This window comes from Engystomops pustulosus, chromosome 8 (genome assembly GCF_040894005.1).
Source record: "Engystomops pustulosus chromosome 8, aEngPut4.maternal, whole genome shotgun sequence".
In the NCBI taxonomy this organism is placed as follows: Eukaryota; Metazoa; Chordata; class Amphibia; order Anura; family Leptodactylidae; genus Engystomops; species Engystomops pustulosus.
In genome coordinates this window covers 104328194-104350077 of record NC_092418.1, presented here as the reverse complement: position 1 = coordinate 104350077, position 21884 = coordinate 104328194, and the positions used below count along the sequence as shown (strand labels likewise).

The window sequence follows — 21884 nt, the reverse complement described above, 5'->3', positions numbered from 1 at the left end:
CAAGTACCTAAAGATACACTTTCTAACACTGCTCCTTCTCCCTGTCCTACCCAGGGACAGTCTCCTTTCAGCACTCTCACAATGCTCCTTCTCTCTTCTCTACCTGAGGACAGTCTCTTCTCAGCACTCACACTGCTCCCACTTCCTTCTGTACATGGGAACAGTCTACTGACCCTGTGCCAAAGATGCCTATAAATATTACAGGCACTTTTTATTACCATCCCTGACCCCAGGAGCTCACAATTTAATCCACCCATCACACTATGCATCATTTGTACATTGGGGTAAATTGGCTGCATATTTTGGGGTTACCTTGAATGATCTTTCTGGAAAGTTTTGGATGTGATTCTTGGTAACATTTGGGATTAAGTATTTTCTGTTAACTATTGCAGTACTGGATCCCTCCATTCTTGTACTGTGGGTCTCCTTCTTATGTTGGGTTAGGTCTCCTTCTCCCTTCTGTACCCACTTTTTATTACCATCCCTGACCCCAGGAGCTCACAATCTAATCTCCTATCACACACAATGGGGCACAGTCCGACGACAATGCCCTGTGCAGCGATTCACTAAGATTGTGCGCCCGATATCCTACATGTGTCACTTCCCCGCTCTGGTCCACCGGAGTTCGGGAGGGGGGAGGGGGGGGGGACTGTCTGGATTTATGTAAAAGATTAATGTTTATGATGTTACTCAAGTTCCAGCATCTATTATTACTGTTTGCTGTGATTCCTTCCCATTGCTCCCCCCCCATGACAGCCGTGGCCCCCGTGTAGCCCCTGGGAATGTATGCGGCTGCGCCCGGACCCCGCTGCACTCTGCGCCTCTGACCTTTTATGGCTCGCTTTCTCTCCCCGAGATGAATTTTAAGTTGAGATTGTGCCAAAGGCGACATGATGGCTCCTCTCCAACCTGGCTGCACGGAGCTCCGGCTGTACGGGACGGGGGGCTTCCGAAACATCCATCATCTCTAATGCATACAGGGGACCCTCTGGGAATAAGATGAGATTAAGAAACTGGATGCACCCCTATAGCTACCAACACACAGTGCTCAAAGCTCCTGGCCCCCCATATGGATGTAACCTATAACCTTCGCAGATACATGACTTATAGTGATAGCTGTGGGGCCCCTCCACTGCGGGGCCCGTGTGTGACTGGGACCCTCTTATATAAGAAGTGGAGTAGGACCTCCCCTCGCCTGTCACTGGTATCCAGTGCCCTGAGCTGCTCCTCTCTGAGATGAGGGGAGTAAGGAATAACACAGTCATCCGAAATAATCCGGCGGCCAAACCCCTGCCGGGGGTCTCATCCGGGACAAAGCCCCCGCCGCCAAGTGACTCTGTGTATTGATATGTTCTGCCATTTATCCATTCACGTTGTGTCCGGAGCATTGGGGGTAGAAAGTCTCTGTCACCCCTACTAATGATGCAGGTTGTCTCCAGTCACTGCCACTCAGTGTACAATTACATTATATCTATACTCCTCATTGCCAAATATTACATCATATTATAAACCGCAGTCACATCCAAAGCTGAAGCCATAATCTACTACTCACATTGTATACCCTAGTCACAGCCAGAGCTGCATCAAGTGTTCAGAACTGCTCTCTGATGTCGGGGGAAGGGCCTCGTTATCAGATTATAATTTATAACCCAAGTACATAATGTCAATATTTACTCTGTAATAGTCTCCATAATCCAAATTATGTGATGGTGGATAATCTGTCACCGCTGCTCCATGCCGCTTATCTCTGATCTCTCAGCCGTTGTTTACACTGATTGCCGGAAGCAGAAGTTCCCACGAGGCCACAGACCCCTCCATCCTCCTCTTCCATGGGAATCCCTTTAATCAGGGGCGATGTTATCGGCAGGACCCCCGCCTTTAGATGTCACTCCCTGCCGAGACTACGTGACCCTGAGCAGAGACTGTACAACACTAATACACGGGATTATTCTATATTACACCATCATACATCAGATTATAATATGTTATGCTTCTAATACATGGGATTATTCTATGTTACACCATCATACATCAGATTATAATATGTTATGCTTCTAATACATGGGATTATTCTATGTTACACCATCATGCATCAAATTATATTATGTTACAGGTCTAATACACAGGATTATTCTATATTACACCATCATACATAGGATTTTAATACGCCACATTTATAGTCCATTGCATGCGGCTGTATATTATAAATCATGTCGGGGAAGGACGTTGCAGTAAACCAGATTATGTTCTGCAGATAAACCCGATCCTCCAGCGGGTCAGCCGTGCGCTTCTGAAATGAAAGGTTCTGCCCTTACTGTGTCGTGGTACGGCCCGACCTATGATGGAGGGAGTGTGGTGCAGTCCTACACGGTGGAGATCTGGGACTCGGTGGGGCAGACTTGGTCGGACCTGACGCAGTGCCGGAGCACCTCCTACACCGTGGAGAACCTGCTGCACGATCGGCAGTACAAGTTCCGAGTACGAGCCACCAACGTGTATGGAACCAGTGAACCGAGCCAGGAGTCCGAACCCGCAGCCTACAAGGAGAAGGAGGAAGGTGAGCGAGCGGTACCCATGTTATATCTCTACAATATATGGTATCTGTACATTATACACCGCAACCTTCTATGTATATACTACTGACATATACCATCCATCATCCCTGACCCCAGGAGCTCACAATCTAATCTCCTATCACACAATGCATCACTCCCATCATTCCTGACCCCAGGAGCTCACAATCTGATCTCCTATCACACACAATGGGGCATATTTACTTACCCGGTCCTGTCGCGATCTCTGCGGATTCGGGTTTGCCGCGATTCAATAAGGTCGTGCGTCCAATTTCCTTCATGTATTGCTTCCCCGCTGAGGTCCGCCGGAGTTCACCTTCATCTTCCTGCTGCATGTGAGTGCTTGATCTTGCGACACAATTTTGTTTTAAAATTCCGCGGTTTGTCCGAATCCATCGGGTTGTCCGACAGCCACGCCCCCCGATTTCTGTCACATGCAAGCCGGCACCGACTCGCCACAATCTGATTGCGTGTGCCAAAAACCCGGGGCAATTCGGTGCAAAAAGGAAATATTTGGGAGACCCGACAGAATCGCGGTCCGCGGACCCTTAGTAAATGAGCCCCAATGTATGACTCCCCTCAGGAGCTCACAATCTAATCTCCTATCACACACAGTGGGGCACATTTACTAAGGGTCCGAACAGCGCATTTTCGTCGGATTTCCCGACTCTTTGCCGTTTTGCTCTGAACTGTCCCGGGTTTTTGGTGCACGTGATCGGATTGTGGTGCATCGGCATTGGCTTGCATGCGACACAAATCGGGGGGCGTGGCCGTCAGACACCTCAACTGATTCGAACGTGGAATTTAAAAACGAAATTGTGTCGCAACATCAGCACTCACATGCACCAGGAAGAAGAAGGTAAACTCCGGCGGACCTAAGCAGGGGAAGCGATGGATGCAGGAAATCGGTTGCACGAGCTATGTGAATCGCAGAAGATCCGAATACTTGTCGGAAAACGCACAGTGGCGATCGCAACGGGGCAGGTAAGTAATCTGACCCACTGTATGACTCCCATCATCCCTGATCGCAGGAGCTCACAATCTAATCTAATCACACACAATGGGGCATATTTACTTACCTATGCCTCGCTATCCCCGCTGTGCGTTGTCTGACAAGGATTCGGAGCTGCCGCGATTCACTAAGATCGTGCGCCCAATATCCGGCAAGTGTCACTTCCCCGCTGAGGTCCGCCGGAGTTCACCTTCTTCTTCCCGGTGTATGTGAGTGCTGATCTTGCGACACAATTTCCTTTTTAAATCCCGTGGTTTGTCCGAATCAATCAGGTTGTCCGAGGTCCACGTCCCTCGATTTGTGTCGCATGCAAGCCGGCGCTGATACAACACAAAAACCTGGGGCAATTCAGCGCAAAACTGAAAAAAATTGCGAAACCCGACGAAAATGCGGTGTTCAGACCATTAGTAAATGTGCCCCAATGTATCACTCCCATCATGCCTCCTGTTGGTGCAGTAGCAAATGGGCCTTCAGCAGGTTCTTTTCTCCTTTTGTGATGGTTTCCTCTTCTCTTCTGCAGAACATAAGGATGAGGCTGTGGTTTCGGATGACGGTGAGTTCTGGATTTTTTGGGGAAATATAGAAGCTGCTGATGTCTCCTTGCAGATTTGTGTGTACATTACCCCATATCCCTCTCATCTGCTACAGAGGACAAGGAGACAGAACCAGAATACAGAGATGTCGTCATCAACACCGCACAGAAGGTCTCCGAATTCTACGATGTGGAGGAACGGCTGGGAACGTAAGTGCAATAATAGCCCCCAACCCGGCACATACCCAACACATAAGGACTGCAATGGCAGAATAGTGAGTACAGCTCTGGGATATAATACAGGATTTAACTCAGGATCAGTACAGGATAAGTAATGTCATGTATGTACACAGTGACTGCACCAGCAGCAGAATAGTGAGTGCAGCTCTGGGGTATAATACAGGATGTAACTCAGGATCAGTACAGGATAAGTAATGTCATGTATGTACACAGTGACTGCACCAGTAGCAGAATAGTGAGTGCAGCTCTGGGGTATAATACAGGATGTAACTCAGGATCAGTACAGGATAAGTAATGTCATGTATGTACACAGTGACTGCACCAGCAGCAGAATAGTGAGTGCAGCTCTGGAGTATAATACAGGATGTAACTCAGGATCAGTACAGGATAAGTAATGTCATGTATGTACAGTGACTGCACCAGCAGCAGAATAGTGAGTGCAGCTCTGCAGTATAATACAGGATGTAACTCAGGATCAGTACAGGATAAGTAATGTCATGTATGTACACAGTGACTGCACCAGCAGCAGAATAGTGAGTGCAGCTCTGGGGTATAATACAGGATGTAACTCAGGATCAGTACAGGATAAGTAATGTCATGTATGTACACAGTGACTGCACCAGCAGCAGAATAGTGAGTGCAGCTCTGGGGTATAATACAGGATGTAACTCAGGATCAGTACAGGATAAGTAATGTCATGTATGTACACAGTGACTGCACCATCAGCATAATAGTGAGTTCAGCTCTGGGGTATAATACAAGATGTAACTCAGGATCATTAGGTTCTGGTGATGATTTGATTAGTAGAAGAAATGATGGAGACGACTCTTCCCTGGGATGCTGGGAGTTGTAGTAATTGTTGGCCCAAGCTGATGCCATCTTTTAACCTTGTGCATGCGTCTTTGGGATCCGGGACGACTTTCTTAGGATGAGATAGCAGATGTCAGAGTGGATGTCTATGTGTGGGGGTCATCCTCTGGTCGCCCCTGTGTGCCCTTCATATGACCTTGGGGCTTCAGAAGTCGGATTGTGTGTCCGTCCTCCATCATACTCTTCTCTTATCGCAGGGGAAAATTCGGGCAAGTTTTCCGTATCGTGGACAAGAAAACTAAGAAGGTTTGGGCCGGGAAGTTCTTGAAGGCGTACTCCGCCAAGGACAAGGAGAGCATCCGCCAGGAGATCGACATCATGAACTGCCTGCACCACCCTAAGCTGGTCCAATGTATCGACGCCTTCGAGTCCAAGAGCGACATGGTGATGGTACTGGAACTGTAAGTACCCACAGGGGTCTGGGTCACCCTCATCCCTAGTGCCTGGGTCACCCTCATCCCTGGTGCCTGTGTACTGGGGGTCTGCGTCACCCTCATCCCTGGTGCCTGGGTCACCCTCATCCCTGGTGCCTGTGTACTGGGGGTCTGGGTCACCCTCATCCCTAGTGCCTGGGTCACCCTCATCCCTCATCCCTGGTGCCTTTGTACTGGGGGTCTGGGTCACCCTCATCCCTGGTGCCTGTGTACTGGGGGTCTGGGTCACCCTCATCCCTGGTGCCTGTGTATTGGGGGTCTGGGTCACCCTCATCCTGGTGCCTGTGTACTGGGGGTCCGGGTCACCCTCATGCTGGTACCGGTCTACTGGGGGTCATGTTGGGGTCTGGGCTCATCCTGGTGCCTGTCTATTGGGAGTCATGTTAGGGTCCGGGGTCATACTGGTGCTTGTCTACTCTGGGTTATGTGGGGTTCAGGTCACCCCATCCCTGCTGCCTTCCTACTGTGGATCATGTTGGGGTCTGGACTCATCTTGGTGGCCGTGTACTGGGGGTCATGTGGGGCCCAGGCTCATCCTGGTGCCGGTCTACTGGGGGTTATATGGGGTCCAGGTAACCCCATCCCTGCTGCCTTTCTACTGGGGGTCATGTGGGGGTCCGGGGTCATCCTGGTGTCTGTCCACTTGGGGGTCACCTTCATCATCTTACCATATTATTGATTTGTAATACAGTCTGGGTTGTGTATATGGTATATATGGTTCATATGTTTGTGAGGTTCTGTCGTGTGACATACACATAGACATAGCTGGTCCTCTTGGATGTGACGTGGCCTCTTCTCCCGTGGCAGGGTCTCTGGGGGGGAGCTGTTTGAGCGGATCATCGATGAGGATTTTGAGCTGACGGAGAGGGAAGTCATCAAGTACATGAAGCAGATAGCGGAGGGTGTGGAGTTCATCCACAAGCAGGGCATCGTCCACCTGGACCTCAAACCTGAGAACATCATGTGCGTCAACAAGACCGGGACCAAGATCAAACTCATCGACTTTGGCCTGGCCAGGAGATTAGGTGAGGGGACCTTCCTCTGTGCTGCTGTGGATATCTCCCCGTATCACTGGCTCTGCAGGATGCGATTATACACCGTATCTAACATGACTGTATCCGATCCACTTAATGTCTGTCTGTCCCCGCACCCCCCCATCTCCCCTTCCCAGCAGCGCCCTCGTGTCTCCCCTTCCCTGCAGCGCCCTCGTGTCTCCCCTCCCCTGCAGCGCCCCCTGTGTCTCCCATCCCCTGCAGCGCCCCCTTGTCTCCCCTCCCCTGCAGCGCCCCCGTGTCTCCCCTCCCCTGCAGCGCCCCCGTGTCTCCCCTCCCCTGCAGCGCCCCCGTGTCTCCCCTCCCCTGCAGCGCCCCCGTGTCTCCCCTCCCCTGCAGCGCCCCCGTGTCTCCCCTCCCCTGCAGCGCCTCCGTGTCTCCCCTCCCCTGCAGCGCCCCCGTGTCTCCCTTCCCCTGCAGCGCCCCCGTGTCTCCCCTTACCGGCAGAGCCCGCCATGACTCCCCTTCCCCGCAGCTCCCCCCTTGTGTCTCCCATCCCCTGCAGTACCCCCATGTCTCTCCCCCAACCCCCCACCCCGTCTCTTCCATCCTTTGCAGCACCCCCGTGTCTCCCCTCCCCTGCCGAGCCACCGTTTCTCCCATCCAGCACCCCCGGCGCTCCCCCCCCCTCCGTGTCTCCCAGCCCCCGCAGAGGCCCTGTGTCTCCCCCTCAGCACCCCCACCCTGTGTCTCCCCTCCCCTGCAGAGCCCCCATGTCTTTCCTCCAGCACCCCCTTTGTCTCCCGGCCGCAGAGGGAGGGGGGGCCTCCCGTGTCTCCCCCACGGCGCCCCTGTGTGACCCTCACCCGCAGCCCCCCCCCCAACTCCCCCGCAGCTCCCCCCCACCCTCGCTGTGCCCCCCTTATGTGGCTCGCGGTTTTTCCACCTTGTTGCGCCTCTTATTATGGTTGGAAATTCCTCCTGAAGCGACGGGATTCGATTCCTGCCCTTTTTTGGTCTGTTCAATGTCTCATGTAAACTTCATTTCAGATAATCCAGCGGAGCGAAGTTCTTCTCATTTAACTCTTTGGGTGTCTGTGTTTCCATGGAGCCAGGCCAGGGGGAGCCGCTTTCACAGGATAAGGAATCTATGGGGGGGTCTATACCCGCCATAATCCTATACTACCTGCATTGCATCCATATAGGAGGGGACTACAACTCCCAGCATAGCATTTTAGATACAGACAGTGCAGGAAAAGCCTCTCCTACCATAGACAGACATTACAGGCTGTCTGATAACAGAGAGTAGTAGAGTTGTTTTTTTTCTGTCTCTGATCTTCACTTCTGTTGCAGAAAACACACCGAATCTTAAAGTGTTATTTGGGACCCCGGAGTTTGTGGCCCCTGAGGTCATCAATTATGAGCCAATTGGATACGCCACCGACATGTGGAGCATCGGAGTCATCTGCTACATCCTGTAAGTATGAAGCCTCCCGGCAGTGGAGGGGTAAATGCCCAAATGGAAGAAAAACAGACGCCTGTCTTAATGGATGACATTAAAAACTGCATTGATTTGAAAGGGATTTATAACGGATCCTTTCAATTTCAGCTTTTTACTTTTTTAAGCAGAAGCTGGAAACGGAAATCTGAGCGGTAGTGTGAACTGCGCCTTACATGTGTTGTGCCCCCCGCAGTACATGGTGCGGTCAGTTGGCACCCTCTAGTGGAGGACTGTCATCATCACACTGTAGATGGCAACAGCGCCTGTGTGATACCCCAGGGTTCCCAATCAACTATATATCTTCCTGTCCGTCCCCGTGGACTATAAAACTTCCCATCTGTCCCCATGGACTATATAACTTCCCATCTGTCCCTATGGACTATATAACTTCTTGTCCGTCCCCATGAACTATATAACTTCCTGCCTGTCCCCATGAACTATGTAACTTCCTGTCCGTCCCCATGGACTATATAACTTCCTGTCCGTCCCCATGGACTATATAACTTCCTCTCTGTCCCCATGGACTATATAACTTCCTGCCTGTCCCCATGGACTATATAACTTCCTGTCTGTCCCCATGGACTATATAACTTCCTGTCTGTCCCCATGGACTATATAACTTCCTGTCTGTCCCCATGGACTATATAACTTCCTGTCTGTCCCCATGGACTATATAACTTCCTGTCCGTCCCCATGGACTATATAACTTCCTGTCCGTCCCCATGGACTATATAACTTCCTGTCCGTCCCCATGGACTATATAACTTCCTGTCTGTCCCCATGGACTATATAACTTCCTGTCCGTCCCCATGGACTATATAACTTCCTGTCCGTCCCCATTAACTATATAACTTCCCCTCTGTCCCCATGGACTATATATCTTCCTGTTCCTCCCCATTAACTATATAACTTCCTGTCCATCCCCATGGACTATATAACTTCCTGTCTGTCCCCATGGACTATATAACTTCATGCCTGTCCCCATGGACTATATAACTTCATGCCTGTCCCCATGGACTATATAACTTCATGCCTGTCCCCATGGACTATATAACTTCCTGCCTGTCCCCATGGACTATATAACTTCCTGTCTGTCCCCATGGACTATATAACTTCCTGCCTGTCCCCATGGACTATATAACTTCCTGTCTGTCTCCATGGACTATATAACTTCCTGTCTGTCTCCATGGACTATATATCTTCCTGTCTGTCTCCATGGACTATATAACTTCCTGTCAATCCCCATGGACTATATAACTTCCTGCCTGTCCCCATGGACTATATAACTTCCTGCCTGTCCCCATGGACTATATAACTTCCTGCCTGTCCCCATGGACTATATAACTTCCTGCCTGTCCCCATGGACTATATAACTTCCTGCCTGTCCCCATGGACTATATAACATCCCCCAGGGTTGAGCCCTCTGCCCCCTTCTAGGGTCATCTGTGGAGGTGTCAGGGGAGGTTGTGTAATTCCATCCAGACCTGAATATTACTGCCCCCTATACCATGTCACATACGTCTTTATATATGTATATGCCCCCTGTATATAATGTGACATAGGTGGAGGGTGTATATGCCCCCTGTATATAATGTGACATAGGTGGAGGGTGTATATGCCCCCTGTATATAATGTGACATAGGTGGAGGGTGTATATGCCCCCTGTATATAATGTGACATAGGTGGAGGGTGTATATGCCCCTGTATATAATGTGACATGGGTGGAGGGTGTATATGCCCCCTGTATATAATGTGACATGGGTGGAGGGTGTATATGCCCCCTGTATATAATGTGACATGGGTGGAGGGTGTATATGCCCCCTGTATATAATGTGACATGGGTGGAGGGTGTATATCCCCCTGTATATAATGTGACATAGGTGGTGGGTGTATATCCCCCTGTATATAATGTGACATAGGTGGAGGGTGTATATCCCCCTGTATATAATGTGACATAGGTGGAGGGTGTATATGCCCCCTGTATATAATGTGACATAGGTGGAGGGTGTATATCCCCCTGTATATAATGTGACATAGGTGGAGGGTGTATATGCCCCCTGTATATAATGTGACATAGGTGGAGGGTGTATATGCCCCCTGTATATAATGTGACATAGGTGGAGGGTGTATATCCCCCTGTATATAATGTGACATAGGTGGAGGGTGTATATCCCCCTGTATATAATGTGACATAGGTGACTATCTTTCTCTGTCTCTCTCAGGGTTAGCGGTTTGTCTCCATTTATGGGGGATAACGATAACGAGACTTTGGCTAATGTCACCTCTGCGACTTGGGACTTTGACGATGAAGCCTTCGATGAAATCTCAGAGGAAGCCAAGAACTTCATCAGCAGCCTCCTGAAGAAGGACATGAAGTAAGTGCCCCCGTACGGGTGGCCGTGAGGGCTTTGGGGACATCACTGTGACTACAGGAAGCAACATGTTGGGGCAGATTTACTTACCCGGTCCTGTCGCGATCCCCGCTGTGTGTTGTCCGACGAGGATTCGGAGCTGCCGCGATTCACTAAGGTTGCGCGTCCAATTTCCTTCATATGTCGCTTCCCGGCTGAGGTCCGCCGGAGTTCCCCTTATTTTTCCCGGTGCATGTAAGTTCTTGATCTTGCAACACAATTTAGTTTTTAAATTCCGGGGTTGTCCAACGGTCTACCCCCCCTCGATTTCTGTCGCATGCAAGCCTGCGCCGATGCGCCACTATCCGATCGCGTGTGCCAAAAACACGGGGCAATTCGGCGCAAAAAGGGAAATATTTGGGAAACCGACAGAATCGTGGTCCACAGACCCTTCGTAAATGTGCCCCTGCATCTCAGGGTGACACTTTGTTCCCATCCGCCCCTCCTACCGCTCCCGAGAGGCCTCCTGAGATATCCGGCAGCCGTTCTGTGCCGGCTCCGGGTGCTGCGCTGTCACCTGCTCCGGATGCTGCGCTGAGACCTGCTCCGGGTCCTGGCTATAGCTGGTGCCGGACCTCTGCACTAGCAGGGGCTGCCCTCACGAGTGTCTTGTATGGAGGTGCTGGGGAAATATCCACCTTTCCTGGATGCACATTGTGAATTGCGTCTATTTCAAGGCTTTTACAGCAGAATATTGTGGAATGTCTGATAATTTCTCACTGTGATTTGCAGATTTTTCACACCTGAGCTCTAGTCACATCCAGAGCTGCAGGGCATTCCTGTTAGTAGACTGCAGAGCGGCTGCAGCTCTGGATGTGACTAGAGCGCTCAGATACCGCTGGGTGACACTTGTCTGTGGTTGTCTCTCTCCAGGAGCCGCCTGAACTGCACTCAGTGTCTGCAGCACACGTGGCTGCAGCAGGACACCAGCACCATGGAGGCCAAGAAGCTGTCCAAGGAGCGGATGAAGAAGTACATGGCGCGGAGGAAGTGGCAGGTGACATAACGGGGGCCTCGGGGGCTGGAGCTCCAGGGTCTGCCCTGTCTTTGTATTGATGTCTTGTTTCCATCTTCCAGAAAACAGGGAATGCAGTGCGGGCGATCGGGCGTCTCTCATCCATGGCCATGATTTCAGGGCTCAGTGGCAGAAAGTCGTCTGGAAGTTCCCCCAGCAGCCCCCTGTCCACGGAGGCAGAAGCTACTGAAGGTGCGGTAGATACCAGGGGGAGGGCATTGCCCATGGGGGGGGTCAAATGAGTCTGGTAACATGGATGTCTATTGTAGAGGACAACCAAGCCTTCCTGGAGTCTGTATCCGAGGAGCGCCCCCCCTCCAAACCCGCTTTCACCCGGACCATCATGGACATCGAGGTGGTGGAGGGCAGCGCCGCCAGATTCGACTGCAGGATTGAAGGTGATACTTGGTGTTCTGGGGCTCGGGTACAGGGGGGTACGTGCCCCTGGCTGATAACCTCACCACCCGCTCTCCCCCTGTTCTGCAGGTCATCCTGATCCCGAGGTGATCTGGTACAAGGACGATCAGCCAATCAAGGAGTCGCGTCACTTCCAGATCGATTACGATGAAGACGGAAATTGCTCCCTGACAATCGCTGAAGTCTGCGGCGACGACGACGCCAAATACACGTGCAAAGCCATCAACAGCCAGGGGGAGGCGAGCTGCACCGCCGAGCTGCTGGTGGAGGTGATGGCCGAAGAGGAAGAGGAAGAGGAGGAGGAGGAGGAAGAAGAGGAGTGAAGCCAAAATCCACACAGGACAATTTCTAGCCACAAACTACAAGGGAACTTTCCCACCTGAATCCCTGAAAGACACCAAGAAGCTGGAAGTCATTCTCCACCCACTGCCCGAGCCTCTGGCCGCACCGGAGCCGCGCACCGCCACCTGTCATATGCAGAAAGAGGGGTGCAACGTTACATACATGGGGGGGGTGCAATGTTACATATATGGGGGTACAGTGTTACATGGGGGTGAAATTTAACATAAGGGGTACATACATGCTACATACATGGGGGTGCAGTGTAACATACATGGGGGTACGGTGTTACATGAGGGATGTAATGTAACATACATGAGGGGTACAATGTTACATAGGGGGGGGTACAACATTACATACATAGGGGTACAGTGTTACATGGGGGGTGCAATGTTACTTACATAGGGGGTGGATGAACCAGATACAGTGTAGCAGTGGGAAGGGCTCAGTGGTTGCCCCCTTTGTAGTCAGCACAGACCCCTCTTGTGCCTGCCCTTTTTGGGGGCTGATGATGATAACCCTCATTTCCTCCTGTCACCCCCTATATGGTAGCTTGTATTGTCAAGGCCCCAACCTGTGCCCCCATAAGACCAGTGTCCCTTCTCCAGGCGATTGGGGTCTGCGGGTTTACCCCTGTAATCAGCACAATCTGCTCTGTGCAGGAACATGGAGGCTTCACATGGGTTTACAATAGGCATGCTGAGAATTGTAGTGCTCCAGCCATTAGTTATAGTCCTGCCCCCCCCATCCTGTAAATAAAGAAACTCCCCCCGGCCAATGATGAGGGTAGTAGTTAGGATATGTGAAGCTGCTTTGCGTCTCACACCTCGCTTTCACCATTTGTTCACCTTGTGGTTGTATTTTCTGGGGCCTGTGGCGGTGGCGCCCCCTGTGTACGTGTTTTTGTGCCGCACTGTGTGTGTTTGTCTGTGTGTATAGGAATCCGTGTGCTCCTCTCCCCGGTCCTGGCGCCATCCAGAGGTGATGCCCTGGTGGGCGAGCGCCGGTGGGTTGTTTCCATATCTTCCATTCATTTCAGTGCAGAGGGACCTCACATTCACAGCCACCCGATCCCCCCATTCTAGGGAGTATTGGGGGTCCCAGACCCTAAACCCACACTGATCACAGTTGTGTCTAATCAGGAAACCCCTTTACAAATCTCTGACTGATACATAGTGACGCCACCTCAGCAGTGTCATAGGGAGTGTAATGTGCAGGACACTGGATGTTACAGTGCCTCCGGTCTCCTGGAAATGAAGCTTTATCATTGGAGATCTCTGCTTGCTGGCAGTGAATTGGATCATATGTCCAGGGGCCAAGGCTTGTCACAGCTTAAGATTTGTTATCATTGGGTAAAAGCCTCCACTTCAGACTGAAGCTGGGTCAGTGCATAACTATATGGTGCCAGGAGGAACCAGGACATAAAGCGTTCCAGAATTTTCCATGATGGACAGTGTTTATGTAAAGGAGACTGAACAGCCCAACATCCACCGCAGGGTTAATAAGGTTCTGTTATCCATGAAAAGGCGTAAGACCTCATGTACACGAACGTGTGGGCCACAAACAACGGGCCCCTTACCCGCCCTGGTCCACACTGAACGTGGTGGATAGAAGGATGTGAAGCCGGTGGTGTGAATGAGGCCAAATTCACCTCTCCAGAACGTAACTACTGTAATGTTATGTGATGAGACTCAATCTCTCTGCTCCCCAATACCTCCTCTCCTGTACTCCCCAATACCTCCTCCCCTGTGCTCCCCAATACCTCCTCCCTTGTGCTCCCCAATACCTCCTCCCCTGTGCTCCCCAATACCTCCTCCCCTGTGCTCCACAACACCTCCTCCCCTGTGCTCCACAACACCTCCTCTCCTGTGCTCCCCAATACCTCCCCTCCTGTACTCCCCAATACTTCCTCCCTTGTGCTCCCAAATACCTCCTCCCTTGTGCTCCCAAATACCTCCTCCCCTGTGCTCCCAAATACCTCCTCCCCTGTGCTCCCCAATACCTCCTCCCCTGTGCTCCCCAATACCTCCTCCCCTGTGCTCCACAACACCTCCTCCCCTGTGCTCCACAACACCTCCTCCCCTGTGCTCCACAACACCTCCTCCCCTGTGCTCCACAACACCTCCTCCCCTGTGCTCCACAACACCTCCTCCCCTGTGCTCCACAAGACCTCCTCCCCTGTGCTCCACAAGACCTCCTCCCCTGTGCTCCACAAGACCATCTCTCCTGTGCTCCCCAATACCTCCCCTCCTGTGCTCCCAAATACCTCCTCCCTTGTGCTCCCAAATACCTCCTCCCTTGTGCTCCCAAATACCTCCTCCCCTGTGCTCCCCAATACCTACTCTCCTGTGCTCCCCAATACCTCCCCTCCTGTGCTCCCCAATATCTCCACCCCTGTGCTCCCTAACACCTCCTCTCCTGTGCTCCCCAATACCTCCCCTCCTGTACTCCCAAAACCTTCTCCCTTGTGCTCCCAAATACCTCCTCCCCTGTGCTCCACAAGACCTCCTCCCCTGTGCTCCACAAGACCTCCTCCCCTGTGCTCCACAAGACCTCCTCCCCTGTGCTCCACAAGACCTCCTCTCCTGTGCTCCCCGAAACCTCCTCTCCTGTGCTCCCCAATACCTCCTCCCTTGTGCTCCCCAATACCTCCTCCCTTGTGCTCCCCAATACCTCCTCCTTTGTGCTCCCCAATACCTCCTCCCCTGTGCTCCACAACACCTCCTCCCCTGTGCTCCCCAATACCTCCCCTCCTGTGCTCCCCAATACTTCCCCTCCTGTGCTACCCAATAACTCCTCCCCTGTGCTCCCTAACACCTACCCTCCCGTGCTCCCCTCCTGTACTCCCCCACACCTCCTCTCCTGTGCTCCCCCACAACTCCTCTCCTGTGCTCCCCCACAACTCCTCTCCTGTACTCCTCAATACCTCCTCTCCTGTACTCCCCAATAACGCCTCCCCGGTGCTCCCCAATAACGCCTCCCCGGTGCTCCCCAATACCTCCTCCCCTGTGCTCCCCAATAACTCCTCCCCTGTGCTCCCCCACACCTCCTCCCCTGTGCTCCCCCACAACTCCTCTACTGTACTCCTCAATACCTCCTCTCCTGTACTCCCCAATAACTCTTCCCCTGTGCTCCCCAATAACTCCTCCCCTGTGCTCCCAAAAACCTCCTCTCCTGTACTCCCCAATAACTCCTCCCCTGTACTCCCCAATAACTCCTCCCCTGTGCTCCCCAATAACTCCTCCCCTGTGCTCCCCAACACCTCCTCTCCTGTACTCCCCAATAACTCCTCCCCTGTGCTCTCCAATACCTCCCCTCCTGTGCTTCCCAATACCCCCTCCCCCCTGTGCTCCCCCAATACCTCCTCTCGGTGCCCCGTCCTTCCTCTCGGTTTCTTCATGTCTTGGTGGAGATGAGGACACTACAGGTGTGGTTGTCACAGTATAAATAAAGTCTAGCACGACGCATGCTTCTTATACAGGTGACCTCGCTATCTGCATCTTCTTTTTTGTCACTACGTACATTCTTATGCAATAGACTGATACACTGTAACATCCACTCAGCTGTGAGCAGTATGCGATGAGAGATAATTTCTGGTTATAAACAAGAATGTGCTCATCCGAGGCAACCTGGATTCCTCCACAATATAATGGTTAAAGGTGTGTAACAAGCACAACTTCAGGGAAGACCAAGCTGTCTCCATGGTAACAGACTACAGATAACTCCAGTGTAGTCAGATCTTACAGGTATATTTCCAGTACTCCGACCTCATGCACATTGGAGGCTTAGCAGGAAATTGTCAGATGGGATTGTACTTATCTGTGGATGCAGCCTGCAGTGTAAAGAATGGGGGTTATTTATCACAAGAGCCCCACTACTGCTCGGCGTCTGGATGTATCTGCCGTGGTCCTGCGCAATGACAAGTAAATGCAGTGAAGGAGCGGGGACAGGAATGACTCCCTCCAGCCCGACCCTCGCGTCCGCAGACAACGACCCGTCCAGCAGCCGCGCGCCTGAGGGAAATAATCGCAAGTGCTAAGTATAAGCTGACGTGGCGCAGAAGCCGTAATAAATACCTCCCTATGTGTGCGTATAGATGGACATGTACCTACTATCTGATAACAGCAGTGACAACCACAGATATAAGAAAGGAGTCCATCCCAGGGTAACAAGACCTTCCCCGAACCCAGTATGAAAAGAGAAGAAACAAATGTGTCCTGTCCTGTACCCCAAGTGTCAGCGTGTCCCTGTCCTGTCCCCCAAGTGTCAGCGTGTCCATGTCCTGTACCCCCCAAAGTGTCAGCGTGTCCCTGTCCTGTACCCCCCCCCAAGTGTCAGAGTGTCCCTGTCCTGTACCCCCCCAAGTGTCAGCGTGTCCCTGCCCTGTCCCCCCAAGTGTCAGCGTGTCCCTGCCCTGTCCCCCAAGTGTCAGCGTGTCCCTGTCCTGTACCCCCCCAAGTGTCAGCGTGTCCCTGTCCTATCCCCCAAGTGTCAGCGCGTCCCTGTCCTATCCCCCAAGTGTCAGCGCGTCCCTGTCCTGTCCCCCAAGTGTCATCGTGTCCCTGTCCTGTCCCCCAAGTGTCAGCATGTCCCTGTCCTATCCCCCAAGTGTCAGCGTGTCCCTGTCCTATCCCCCAAGTGTCAGCGCGTCCCTGTCCTATCCCCCAAGTGTCAGCGCGTCCCTGTCCTGTCCCCCAAGTGTCAGCATGTCCCTGTCCTATCCCCCAAGTGTCAGCGCGTCCCTGTCCTGTCCCCCAAGTGTCAGCGCGTCCCTGTCCTGTCCCCCAAGTGTCAGGGTGTCCTTGTCCTGTCCCCCAAGTGTTAGCGTGTCCCTGTCCTGTCCCCCTAGTGTCAGCGTGTCCCTGTGCTGTCCCCCTAGTGTCAGCGTGTCCCTGTCCTGTCCCCCAAGTGTCAGCGTGTCCCCGTCCTGTCCCCCAAGTGTCAGCGTGTCCCCGTCCTGTCCCCCAAGTGTCAACGTGTCCCTCTCCTGTCCCCCAAGTGTCAGCGGTTCCCTGTCCTGTCCCCCAAGTGTCAGCGTGTCCACGTCCTGTCCCCCAAGTGTCAACGTGTCCCTCTCCTGTCCCCCAAGTGTCAGAGGTTCCCTGTCCTGTCCCCCAAGTGTCAGTGTGTCCACGTCCTGTCCCCCAAGTGTCAGCGTGTCCCTGTCCTGTCCCCCAAGTGTCAGCGCGTCCCTGTCCTGTCCCCCAAGTGTCAGCGTGTCCCTGTCCTGTCCCCCAAGTGTCAGCCTGTCTCCGTCCTGTCCCCCAAGTGTCAGCATGTCCCCGTCCTGTCCCCCAAGTGTCAGCATGTCCCCGTCCTGTCCCCCAAGTGTCAGCATGTCCCTGTCCTGTCCACCAAGTATCAGCATGTCCCTGTCCTGTCCCCCAAGTGTCAGCATGTCCCTGTCCTCTCCCCCAAGTGTCAGCGTGTCCCTGTCCTGTCCCCCAAGTGTCAGCCTGTCTCCGTCCTGTCCCCCAAGTGTCAGCGGGTCCCTGTCCTGTCCCCCAAGTGTCAGCCTGTCTCCATCCTGTCCCCCAAGTGTCAGCATGTCCCCGTCCTGTCCCCCAAGTGTCAGCATGTCCCCGTCCTGTCCCCCAAGTGTCAGCGTGTCCCTGTCCCTCAAGTGTCAGCGTCTCCCTGTCCTCTCCCCCAAGTGTCAGCGTGTCCCTGTCCTGTCCCCCAAGTGTCAGCCTGTCTCCGTCCTGTCCCCCAAGTGTCAGCGGGTCCCTGTCCTGTCCCCCAAGTGTCAGCCTGTCTCCATCCTGTCCCCCAAGTGTCAGCATGTCCCCGTCCTGTCCCCCAAGTGTCAGCGTGTCCCTGTCCCTCAAGTGTCAGCGTCTCCCTGTCCTGTCCCCCAAGTGTCAGTGTGTCCCAGTCCTGTCCCCCAGTGTCAGCATGTCCCTGTCCTGTCCCCCAAGTGTCAGCGTGTCCCCGTCCTGTCCCCCAAGTATCAGCGTGTCCCCGTCCTGTCCCCCAAGTGTCAGCGTGTCCCTGTCCCCCCAAGTGTCAACGTGTCCCTGTCCTGTCCCCCAAGTGTCATCGTGTCCCTGTCCTATCCCCCAAGTGTCAGCGCGTCCCTGTCCTATCCCCCAAGTGTCAGGGTGTCCTTGTCCTGTCCCCCAAGTGTTAGCGTGTCCCTGTCCTGTCCCCCTAGTGTCAGCGTGTCCCTGTGCTGTCCCCCTAGTGTCAGCGTGTCCCCGTCCTGTCCCCCAAGTGTCAGCGTGTCCCCGTCCTGTCCCCCAAGTGTCAACGTGTCCCTCTCCTGTCCCCCAAGTGTCAGCGGTTCCCTGTCCTGTCCCCCAAGTGTCAGCGTGTCCACGTCCTGTCCCCCAAGTGTCAACGTGTCCCTCTCCTGTCCCCCAAGTGTCAGCGGTTCCCTGTCCTGTCCCCCAAGTGTCAGTGTGTCCACGTCCTGTCCCCCAAGTGTCAGCGTGTCCCTGTCCTGTCCCCCAAGTATCAGCGTGTCCATGTCCTCTCCCCCAAGTGTCAGCTTGTCCTGTCCCCCAAGTGTCAGCGTGTCCCTGTCCTCTCCCCCAAGTGTCCCTGTCCTGTCCCCCAAGTGTCAGCGTGTCCCTGTCCTGTCCCCCAAGTGTCAGCGTGTCCCTGTCCTGTCCCCCAAGTGTCAGCCTGTCTCCGTCCTGTCCCCCAAGTGTCAGCATGTCCCCGTCCTGTCCCCCAAGTGTCAGCATGTCCCTGTCCTGTCCCCCAAGTGTCAGCATGTCCCTGTCCTGTCCACCAAGTATCAGCATGTCCCTGTCCTGTCCCCCAAGTGTCAGCGTGTCCCTGTCCTGTCCCCCAAGTGTCAGCGTGTCCCTGTCCTGTCCCCCAAGTGTCAGCCTGTCTCCGTCCTGTCCCCCAAGTGTCAGCGGGTCCCTGTCCTGTCCCCCAAGTGTCAGCCTGTCTCCATCCTGTCCCCCAAGTGTCAGCATGTCCCCGTCCTGTCCCCCAAGTGTCAGCGTGTCCCTGTCCCTCAAGTGTCAGCGTCTCCCTGTCCTGTCCCCCAAGTGTCAGTGTGTCCCAGTCCTGTCCCCCAGTGTCAGCATGTCCCTGTCCTGTCCCCCAAGTGTCAGCGTGTCCCCGTCCTGTCCCCCAAGTATCAGCGTGTCCCTGTCCTGTCCCCCAAGTGTCAGCGTGTCCCTGACCCCCCAAGTGTCAACGTGTCCCTGTCCTGTCCCCCAAGTGTCAGCGTGTCCCTGTCCTGTCCCCCAAGTGTCAGCGTGTCCCTGTCCTGTCCCCCCAAGTGTCAGCGTGTCCCTGTCCCCCCAAGTGTCAACGTGTCCCTGTCCTGTCCCCCAAGTGTCAGCGTGTCCCTGTCCTGTCCCCCAAGTGTCGGCATGTCCCTGTCCTGTCCCTCAAGTGTCAGTGTGTCCCTGTCCCCCCAAGTGTCAGCGTGTCCCTGTCCCCCCAAGTGTCAGCGTGTTCCTGTACTGTCCCCCCAAGTGTCAGCGTGTTCCTGTACTGTCCCCCCAAGTGTCAGCGTGTCCCTGTCCTGTCCCCCCAAGTGTCAGCGTGTCCCTGTCCTGTCCCCCCAAGTGTCAGCGTTTCCCTGTCCCCCCAAGTGTCAGTGTGTCCCTGTCCCCCAAGTGTCAGCGTGTCCCTGTCCCCCCAAGTGTCAACATGTCCCTGTCCTGTCCCCCAAGTGTCAGCGTGTCCCTGTCCTGTCCCCCAAGTGTCGGCATGTCCCTGTCCTGTCCCTCAAGTGTCAGTGTGTCCCTGTCCCCCCAAGTGTCAGCGTGTCCCTGTCCCCCCAAGTGTCAGCGTGTTCCTGTACTGTCCCCCCAAGTGTCAGCGTGTCCCTGTCCTGTCCCCCCAAGTGTCAGCGTGTCCCTGTCCTGTCACCCCAAGTGTCAGCGTGTCCCTGTCCCCCCAAGTGTCAACGTGTCCCTGTCCTGTCCCCCAAGTGTCAGCGTGTCCCTGTCCTGTCCCCCAAGTGTCGGCATGTCCCTGTCCTGTCCCTCAAGTGTCAGTGTGTCCCTGTCCCCCCAAGTGTCAGCGTGTCCCTGTCCCCCCAAGTGTCAGCGTGTTCCTGTACTGTCCCCCCAAGTGTCAGCGTGTTCCTGTACTGTCCCCCCAAGTGTCAGCGTGTCCCTGTCCTGTCCCCCCAAGTGTCAGCGTGTCCCTGTCCTGTCCCCCCAAGTGTCAGCGTTTCCCTGTCCCCCCAAGTGTCAGTGTGTCCCTGTCCCCCAAGTGTCAGCGTGTCCCTGTCCCCCCAAGTGTCAACATGTCCCTGTCCTGTCCCCCAAGTGTCAGCGTGTCCCTGTCCTGTCCCCCAAGTGTCGGCATGTCCCTGTCCTGTCCCTCAAGTGTCAGTGTGTCCCTGTCCCCCCAAGTGTCAGCGTGTCCCTGTCCCCCCAAGTGTCAGCGTGTCCCTGTCCTGTCCCCCCAAGTGTCAGCGTGTCCCTGTCCCCCCAAGTGTCAACGTGTCCCTGTCCTGTCCCCCAAGTGTCAGCGTGTCCCTGTCCTGTCCCCCAAGTGTCGGCATGTCCCTGTCCTGTCCCTCAAGTGTCAGCGTGTCCCTGTCCCCCCAAGTGTCAGCGTGTTCCTGTACTGTCCCCCCAAGTGTCAGCGTGTCCCTGTACTGTCCCCCCAAGTGTCAGCAATGACCAATTTCTCTTAGATTTTGCACCTTCCTGCATTGCTGGTCATTGCATAAGGTTGTGGATCCCATGAACCCCGTTTTCCCCTGGTCCTGAGTTGTTGGCAATGACAGGAAGACAAATACTTGTGTTACTCAACATCCTGTTCATGGAGCAAAACTAGATACGACCCCCCCTACACTGAAATACAGACACAGAATCTGCCAAACAACAATAGTGGGGATTACATGGAGAAAGTGGGACGCAGAAAACGTCTCTGACTGCAGCTCCTCTGCATCTGCACATCAGGTCATATTATCATAAACTCTACAGAATATCCATCATTACAGTATACAGCACAGATAGGAGTATATACAGGATAGAAATAGTAGTACTGTGCTGTGTCCATGTATACAGGATAGGAGTAGTAGTACTGTGCTGTGTCCATATATACAGGATAGGAGTAGTAGTACTGTGCTGTGTCCATGTATACAGGATAGGAGTAGTAGTACTGTGCTGTGTCCATGTATACAGGATAGGAGTAGTAGTACTGTGCTGTGTCCATGTATACAGGATAGGAGTAGTAGTACTGTGCCCATATATAGAGGATAGGAGTAGTAGTACTGTGCTGTGCCTATATATACAGGATAGAAATAGTACTACTGTGCTGTGTCCATGTATACAGGATAGGAGTAGTAGTACTGTGCTGTGTCCATGTATACAGGATAGGAGTAGTAGTACTGTGCTGTGTCCATGTATACAGGATAGGAGTAGTAGTACTGTGCCCATATATAGAGGATAGGAGTAGTAGTACTGTGCTGTGCCTATATATACAGGATAGAAATAGTACTACTGTGCTGTGTCCATGTATACAGGATAGGAGTAGTAGTACTGTGCTGTGTCCATGTATACAGGATAGGAGTAGTAGTACTGTGCTGTGTCCATGTATACAGGATAGGAGTAGTAGTACTG

The 21884-nt window shown here is 53.4% G+C and overlaps 2 protein-coding genes across 8 annotated transcripts in view; both read left to right on the top strand.

Annotated features, from left to right (window-relative positions):
- Positions 1 to 14135, top strand: part of MYLK (myosin light chain kinase) — a 108281-nt gene extending 94146 nt beyond the window's left edge. For all 7 annotated transcript variants that reach the window (XM_072122093.1, XM_072122094.1, XM_072122095.1 and 4 more), the window contains 11 exons: positions 2255 to 2557; positions 4106 to 4138; positions 4234 to 4327; positions 5425 to 5628; positions 6469 to 6686; positions 8007 to 8130; positions 10377 to 10529; positions 11439 to 11562; positions 11643 to 11772; positions 11850 to 11978; positions 12067 to 14135. In XM_072122093.1, the coding sequence (XP_071978194.1) occupies positions 2255 to 2557; positions 4106 to 4138; positions 4234 to 4327; positions 5425 to 5628; positions 6469 to 6686; positions 8007 to 8130; positions 10377 to 10529; positions 11439 to 11562; positions 11643 to 11772; positions 11850 to 11978; positions 12067 to 12320 (1766 nt within the window). In that variant the 3' untranslated portion in view covers positions 12321 to 14135. The remainder of the gene's footprint in view (positions 1 to 2254; positions 2558 to 4105; positions 4139 to 4233; positions 4328 to 5424; positions 5629 to 6468; positions 6687 to 8006; positions 8131 to 10376; positions 10530 to 11438; positions 11563 to 11642; positions 11773 to 11849; positions 11979 to 12066) is intronic.
- On the top strand, positions 13783 to 15674 carry LOC140076166 (uncharacterized). Its single transcript, XM_072122677.1, has 3 exons — positions 13783 to 13864; positions 14026 to 14674; positions 14818 to 15674. Exons 1-3 carry the CDS (start codon positions 13783 to 13785, stop codon positions 15284 to 15286), a joined length of 1200 nt encoding a protein of 399 aa, XP_071978778.1. The 3' UTR covers positions 15287 to 15674.
- The last annotated feature ends 6210 nt before the right edge of the window (positions 15675 to 21884 follow it).